Genomic DNA, 8,142 nt, shown 5'->3' with positions numbered 1-8,142 from the left:
AACTCAAATCATTGCCCTGGCCAGATTGAAATGTGTCTTAGGCCGGATTCGGCTCGTGGCGCTTGTGTTTGATACGTGTTCTAGAGTTACTCTAACTTGTTTTGTTATTGCTTTAATGGTATGAATTGTAAATGGGTTTGTCCTTGTCTCCCTAGGCAGAAGGGTTTCCTCACACATTAATTGCCCTAGGTCTGTGATTTCCGAGACTAGGGTATAGAGACTAATTACCATTGAGGGTATTATACCCATCATCTGTGTGCCAATTCACCATATTTTGTTGTCACTATTGAAAGTCCATTGTCTATCAACTCTATCTGTAAATTATATTTGAGGAAAAACTATAGGCTTTAATTACATTAAATTATGTTATTGTCGATACATTAAAAACCTGCCAAACAAAAACAAAGTGCACATCATTCTGAGAAGACCGCGCACGTTGGACGTGAGTCTAGCTACGCAAGTACGTCGTGGAGACACGCGCAATGATAGCCGGAAGCATCGATAGGGTGAGAATATAATTCGATGAAATTCAGTGTAGTTCGTAAGTGCAAAGCTTTCACTGTCTGCCTTTTTCACGAAAGTTAGCTCGATAAAATACAGACCTCTCGACGTGGCGGTGGAGGAAATGCTGTGGAGAAGGCAGTTCCTTTTTTCGACGAAGTTACTCGGTGGGGTTTGAGCTGACGTGGGGAGAAGTTCGAGATGCCAGAAAAGAGCAGATAAACAAACAGCCAGCGGATTAATCAACTGAGCGACTGTCCGAACGGGGGCTAACCAGGGGACACGGGGAAATGTCAACGAGACCAATTCGTCGCTAGAGTTTTGGACCCAAGAATGGCTCAAATAATTTTCTAACGTTGTTGTTTACCCCCATGCCAAGTGCCAGCAGTGGCACAAAGAAGAAAAATACCACGCGAGGAGAGATTTTTTTTTTTCAATGTGTTCCTGTCCAGCTTGTCAAGATATAACAGTTCTGTCAATATGAAACTTGACATGATTTGACTGAATGCTTCACCAGTTACAAACTAAATAGCTTGCTATATCCCATTGAAAACAGTACAAGAGTACAAACACTGCGTGGATATAGGTAACTAATGTTTAATTAGCTTCAATCCATTTGAGTTGTCAAAGGCCTAATCGTTGCAGTCAGCCTCAGGCTTTGCTACACGATACAGAACTTGTCCTACTTTGAATTCGACATGAATTTGCTATTTGCCAACCTTGTCATTGCTCTCTTTGTACTCAAACTGCATGGAAATCTTCCTTAATAGCATAATTAAACTATTTTTTAAATATTGCTCCTGAGGTTGTATAGGAGCCAACCTTATAAATGTATGGCCTGTGTATTTATTGTAGCCAGTAAGCCAACAATGTCCAGTTATTAGTTGATTTGGTTGTCATTATACGTCAAATAGTAAACCTACAAGGAGGAAATACATGAATTCTGAAATGTCCCCTGGTGTCAGAAGTGGGATAGCCATGGCCCACCATTCGACGCCCAGTTCCCAGAAGGCCCTGATGATGGAGCTGAAGTCCCTGCAGGAGCAGCCAGTGGAGGGCTTCCGCATCGGCCTGGTGGAGGAGTCGGACCTTTACAACTGGGAGGTGGCCATCTTTGGACCCCCCAACACACTGTACGAGGGAGGCTACTTTAAGGTGAGGCTACTGTGTAGGGGTGTAGCAGGTTTGTGCGTGGTGAGCCAACTGTGGAGGAAGGGGGGTGGGTCAAGGGTGGGATGTACAACAGCTTTGTTGCCTAGGGGTGTAGCAGGTATGTGTGTATGTCTTCAGGTGTTTCTCCCTCCAATCTCGCTCGCTCAGTCTCTTCCTTTCTTTCCCACTCACCCCCTCCTTAGCCAGCCTCCGTCCCCCTTGCAGTTTGATCGTTATGCTCCAGACTCCTATTTATAGCTGTGGACGGATATAAATGGCACCTAAGCATAGAGCAAGCGAGGAAGAGAAGGGCATGATGAGACTCTTCTCCTTTCCCCTGAGTGACTTATTCTGTGTGTCTAGTCCACTACATTAGCATAAAAGTCTGGTGAGAGGGAGCCCACATCCAGGCCATGGCATGTACTCTTCCAAGTGGGCAAAACTGGTTGCAATGACATCAGTGCAATTATCATTATAACATATTTTGTGAGTGATGTCATTGTCAGGTTGTATACTGGTTTTAAAGGGAAGTTTTGTAAATGTTTTTCTAGCAACCACAAAATATGTATTTATCTGGTTATTGGACCAAATAACTACTAGGGCTGTGATGATACCAGTGTCGCAATATTTTTTCCAAAAATAAAAACCCGACACTTGAAAAATAAATGTGATTCTGGATGACAACATAATGTTTGCTTCCAACATTAGGGCTGTTTTGCTAAAGTTGTTAAATCTGCTTCATGATTTGTTTCCTTGCCACAATACTATCAAGTATTGCAATACTGGTATCGTCCCGGCCCTAACAACTAAAATGTGAAGTCTTTCTGAGGAACAAAGATGTCATGTGACTAATCTAGTTACATGACAGTCTTCTCAACCAGAAAACTAGTTTACAATTAGAGAACGATCAATCTTGATTTTTTTTTGGGGGGGGGTCGATGCCGATATTTTAGACCGATATTCAATATAATAAAATGTTAAAATTTGGTGACAAAATATGCCAGAAACAGCCATGTATGCATTAATGAATCATATTGAAAATCAAACAATACATTTAACTTCGGTAACAACAATCTAACTACATACCAGTATGGTAATAAATTAATATTATATAATGGTAAATCTCTTGATAAACTGTGTAAATTAAGATTGCATAGTCCTACTTACAATACAGGTGAATTAATATTTAATAGGAGTGTGTGCATGCATTGAGTTACTGAGCTTGTTTTGGCTGACCAGTGGTGTCTATGGTGCTACACATGACAAACAATCTGTTTGCTTTCCATTTCGCACTTATTAGCCTACTGATCAACAACATTTGCGTAGAAGCAACACTCCAGCATGTCATGCCTGTATGGAAGGACATCATATAGGCGCTTCTGTTAGTTTGAGAATATAAAATAACATATTTTCAATGGAAATTGGTCCAACATAACGTCATGATTTGTGATCACAGATAGTGTTTTTATTCATTTCATCGGGGAAAAGTATTTTTTCCAGCTGTCAGGACACATCTCTAAACAACTCAGCTGCCAGGACGAAATTAGAAACAACTCAGTTGGCTAGTTCAACTATCTGTCAAGAAATGGCATGTTGTAACTTGATCCTATTGCTACGATTGACTAGAGCGAGGCTGTAACTCTGCTCTCTTTCACATCTCCTCACAGCTCTCTCCATTGCTCATATTACTTGTTACTGTTTATTGCTTCTATGAGAACTAGCTCAATGGCGACAACATTTGCTTCCAAGCCATAAATATGGATAATATCTAACAAGGAGAGCGAGGGTTGGAAAACAGATGAAACGACGATGCACGTTCTGTCTAAATTACTCAAATCTGCCCATAATTTGAGAAGTGAGAATGCACACATGCTCGCTGATCTAAAGCTTATTGGTCTATAAACATGCAGGAAAATTCTTGGGTAGCTAAACCTATTGACAACCTTTATTTTGGTATTTTAAAACACTACTTTCCCTGTTACGACAATCATCTAATCCAACTATTAACTGTCAATTTACGGATATGATTGGGGCTGGTCAGATCAGCGCACCAGGAAATGGCTAACGTTACACTGCAAGTCAGATGGCTTGTTGCCAAAAAGGGTGCATGTTCAAAATGATAACCAGCTAACATTAGCTAACTGTTGGGTATTAGCTCCTATCCGATCTTAGCACCATGTTTTATCTAGTCAGCTAGGTAGTATAGTAGCTAATATAGCTAGCTAGCTAACACCACAGATGAAAGGGGTTAGTTAGCAAAATAACAAGAAGTCTATTGTTTGCACGTGTTAAAAGTGATCTATGTTTAGTAAAAAAATATAGGGGCCATACAAATCAAATTTGATTGGTCACATAATTGTGTTTAGCAAATGTTATTGCGGGTGTCGCAAAATGCTTGTGCTTCTAGCTCCGACAGTGCAGTAATATCTAACAGTTTCACTAAATATACACGTAAAAAATGTATTAAGTATATGTATGTGCATATATGTATGTGCATATATTAGTTGAAGTTTGCGTACACATGGGTCGGAGTCATTAAAACTCGTTTTTCAATCACTCCACAAATTTCTTGTTAACAAACTATAGTTTTGGCAAGTCGTTTAGGACATCTACTTTGTGCATGACACAAGTAATTTTTCCAACAATTGTTTACAGACAGATTATTTCACTTATAATTCACTATCACAATTCAAGGTATTGGAGTGGCCATCACAAAGCCCTGACCTCAATCCTATAGAAGATTTGTTGGCAGAATTGAAAAAGCGTGTGTGAGCAAGGAGGCCTACAAACCTGACTCAGTTACACCAGCTCTGTCAGGAGGAATGGGCCAAAATTCACCCAACTTATTGTGGGAAGCTTGTGGAAGGCTACCCGAACCGTTTGACCCAAGTTAAACAATTTAAAGGCAATGCTACCAAATACTAATTGAGTGTATGTAAACTTCTGACCCAGTGGGAATGTGATGAAAGAAATAAAAGCTGAAATAAATCACTCTCTACTATTATTCTGACGATTCACATTCTTAAAATCAAGTGGTGATCCTAACTGACCTAAAACATGGAATTTTTACTAGTATTAAATGTCAGGAATTGTGAAACTGAGTTTAAATGTATTTGGCTAAGGTGTATGTAAACCTCCGACTTCAACTCTATACACACATACATATTTGTATGTATGTCAGAGCGGCATTGGACTAAGATACAGTGGCATTTATATAGAGTACAGTATATACATATGAGATGATGCAATATTTAAACAGTTAAAGTGACTAAGATACTGTAGAATAGTATAGAGTACAGTTTACACATATGAGATGAGTAATGCAAGATACGGAGACATTAAAGTGGCCAGTGATTCCTAATCTGTCTAGGCAGCAGCCTCTGATGTGCTGGAGATGGCAGTTTTAACAGTCAGTGATGTAATATACAATACACTATATACATATGAAATGGGTGATGCAATATGTAAACACAATTTAAAAAGTGATTAAGATAGTGTGGAGTGCAGTTTTATACATATGAGATAAGTAATGCTGGATACGGAACATTATTACAGTGGCTGGTGATCCATTTCTAAATGTGGCCAGTGATTCCTAATATGTCTATAGGCAGCCGCCCCTGATGTGCTAGTGATGGCTGTTTAGCAGTCTGATGGCCTTGAGATTGAAAAATAGCTTCTGTCTCTCGGTCCTAGCTTTGATGCACTTGTACTGACCCTGCCTTCTGGATGATAGGGGGGTGAACAGGCAGTGGCTCAGGTGGTTGATCTTTTTGGCCTTCCTGTGACATCGGGTGCTCTAGGTGTCCGGGGGGGGGGGTTTTAAGCCTAATTTCTTTAGCCTCCTGAGGTTGAAGAGGCACTATTGCACCTTCTTCACTACACTCTCTGTGTGGGTGGACCATTTCAGTTTGTCAGTGATGTGTACGCCAAGGAAGCTTTCCACTGCAGTCCCATCGACGTGGATAGGGGGGTGCTCCCTCTGCTGTTTCCTGAAGTCCACGATCATCTCCTTTAGTTTTGTTGACGTTGAGTGAGAGGTTGTTTTCCTGGCACCAGACTCCCAGAGACCTCACCTTCTCTCATTGTTGTTGGTAATCATGCCTACTACTGGGCCCCCAATAGCTCATACACACTAACATGACAGACAACCTAGGGGATCATTCTCATGCTCTCTGAATTGTATCCGACTAATTGTCAGGGTTATTTGGCTTTAATAAATGGAATTAAATATGTCTGAAGCTGATGGTCATTTCTGTTGTCTCTATCAGTCTCACATCAAGTTCCCCATCGACTACCCCTACTCCCCGCCGACCTTCCGTTTTCTCACCAAGATGTGGCATCCCAACATCTACGAGGTAAATGTATTCCCAAAGTATATCAATCCAAACATGTTTGAAGAGTTTTCTCCATCCAGAATTTGACTGTTTTTTTTGTTTTCTAACAGAACGGCGACGTGTGCATCTCCATTCTCCACCCTCCCGTTGATGACCCCCAGAGCGGGGAGCTCCCCTCAGAGAGGTGGAACCCCACCCAGAACGTCAGGTACCTCAACCCGCAACAAACCTCGTGTTCATTAATTATGGCATGCAATTGAAAACGTTTAAAAATGCGTCGCTACGGAAAACAAAAATAAGCTATTTTTATTTGCTGCCTAATGAGTACACTTTGGCTCAACCACAAAGCTCAAACACTTTCAGATACTCAAGATGCACTTGATATAACTTGATGAAATGGTGGAATCAAACGAGTAGTCCCAAAAGGGCAAACATTACACACCTCTATTTCAAATTATTTCCCATTTGTATTGGACCTAGGTCGGTCTATCACACTTCACATGTTTACCCATTTTGAGCACAAATTTTTTTGTAAATGAAAAGACAATCAACTTTTAGACTATATGTTGAAACAGAGGACTACACATGCAGAAAAAGCCATTGACATCACAACCTTCCAGATCTTTGGGGGAGACCAAAAGACAATATGGAGGGTCATCATAATGCCTCAATTGCGTGTCTAAGGTTTAAAGTGCAGAGCTCAGGAGTAGACAGTCCCTAACAGTCAAAGTGCCAAAAAGATAACACATGCCAGTCGGCGAGACACTTTCTCAACCCCCGGGGCAGGTTGAGAGTGCTGAGTGCGTGTTTAACCAAACATCCAGAGAGGAAGTAGCATCTAATGGAGTCACATGGGTGAAATGGTGAGGTAACATTGCTGTCACAGAGGAAGTCAGTTCAAGTAACTCAACCATTCAAGGAAATCAAGTAAAGCCACATTACTTAGAAGCTAAGGTAAAGGACCCATTGTAAATGAAATATTCAGGTAATGGGTATGTTTTAGAGGACATAAAGTCAAATTAGTAACGTGTGTGTGTACAGGACCATCTTGTTGAGTGTGATCTCTCTGCTGAACGAGCCCAATACATTCTCACCGGCCAACGTGGATGCCTCCGTTATGTTCCGCAAGTGGAGGGACAGCAAGGGCAAGGACAAGGAATACGCTGAAATTATCAGGTAGGAAGAACACGTGCACACTAACCCAACCATTGATTTACCTTTTCATAACAAAGTTGACACACACACACAGTCACAGTGAGTGAACCCTTTGCGATGTCTCTCTCCCCAATTCCCCCCCCAACAGGAAGCAGGTGGTGTCCACGGTGGCAGAGGCGGAGCGCGACGGTGTCAAGGTTCCCACTACGCTGGCTGAGTACTGTGTCCAGACCCGGGTTCCCTCCCAAGACAGCAGCTCAGACCTGCTCTACGACGACCTCTATGATGATGATATGGAGGAGGAAGAGGAGGATGAAGATGAGGAGGAGAGCGACATGGAGTCGGGAGGAGAGGCAGGGGGGACCAGTGGAGGAGAAGGAGGGCTCACTACTGGCTGCTATGACGACGACCAGGAGGATTCTGGGAACGAGGACTCTTGATGATGACGAATGCCCCAAATTGACGCCCCACTCCCTGCCACATCCGATCCTAGCTCCCTCCTGATCCTGTTAAGCCTGGATCATCCCCTAAAACAAATACATGTGTCTGGTGCATTGATAGTAAATTAATAACTGGACAAATTAGTGGGACTCCAATTACAGGCGTGGTCGACCGCAGAATAAAACAAAAATATCTCTGCGAATATAATTTGTGTAGTTAAGAGCAGTCGGAAATATCTTAATTTGTCCTTTTGATATTTGACTTGACCGCATGGTTTTGGTTTTCTTATTCGATGGTCACATTGTCAAAGCCTGCCTCCCTGGTCTGATGGATTGATAGAAAGCAGACAGTTGATGATGAACACAAACAGCCGAGCCCACAGGAGTTTGTTTTGTTGCAAGATGTGCAGATAATATCTGCTTTTTGGAGAGGATCAAGTGTAGTATCTGTTCATATCAGTTTAATATCCAAATGGAATTTATGAACGGGGAGTCAGAAAAGGGGCTTGCTCCACGTAACGACCCAGTATTGCAGTGCATCTGGGAACGGAGCACACAAA

The 8,142-nt window shown here is 41.8% G+C and overlaps 1 protein-coding gene and 1 pseudogene across 2 annotated transcripts; both read left to right on the top strand.

The window, feature by feature from the left end:
- The first annotated feature begins 682 nt into the window (after positions 1-682).
- On the top strand, positions 683-7,867 carry LOC106565188 (ubiquitin-conjugating enzyme E2 R2). 2 transcript variants are annotated; one of them, XM_014132034.3, is made up of 6 exons: positions 683-1,087; positions 1,467-1,656; positions 5,922-6,008; positions 6,098-6,195; positions 7,029-7,163; positions 7,291-7,867. In XM_014132034.3, exons 2-6 carry the CDS (start codon positions 1,480-1,482, stop codon positions 7,580-7,582), a joined length of 789 nt encoding a protein of 262 aa, XP_013987509.1. In that variant the 5' UTR covers positions 683-1,087; positions 1,467-1,479; the 3' UTR covers positions 7,583-7,867. The 2 variants fall into 2 exon arrangements, with proteins under 2 accessions (XP_013987509.1, XP_013987510.1); XM_014132035.3 differs by having other exon boundaries at positions 860-1,087; positions 1,470-1,656.
- Positions 7,868-7,992: 125 nt separating this feature from the next.
- On the top strand, positions 7,993-8,142 carry LOC123725725 (uncharacterized; annotated as a pseudogene).

This window comes from Salmo salar, chromosome 12, assembly GCF_965601325.2.
Source record: "Salmo salar chromosome 12, fSalSal1, whole genome shotgun sequence".
Lineage (NCBI taxonomy): Eukaryota > Metazoa > Chordata > Actinopteri > Salmoniformes > Salmonidae > Salmo > Salmo salar.
The sequence above is the reverse complement of the archived record's forward strand: the minus strand, read 5'-3'. Positions and strand labels throughout refer to the sequence as shown.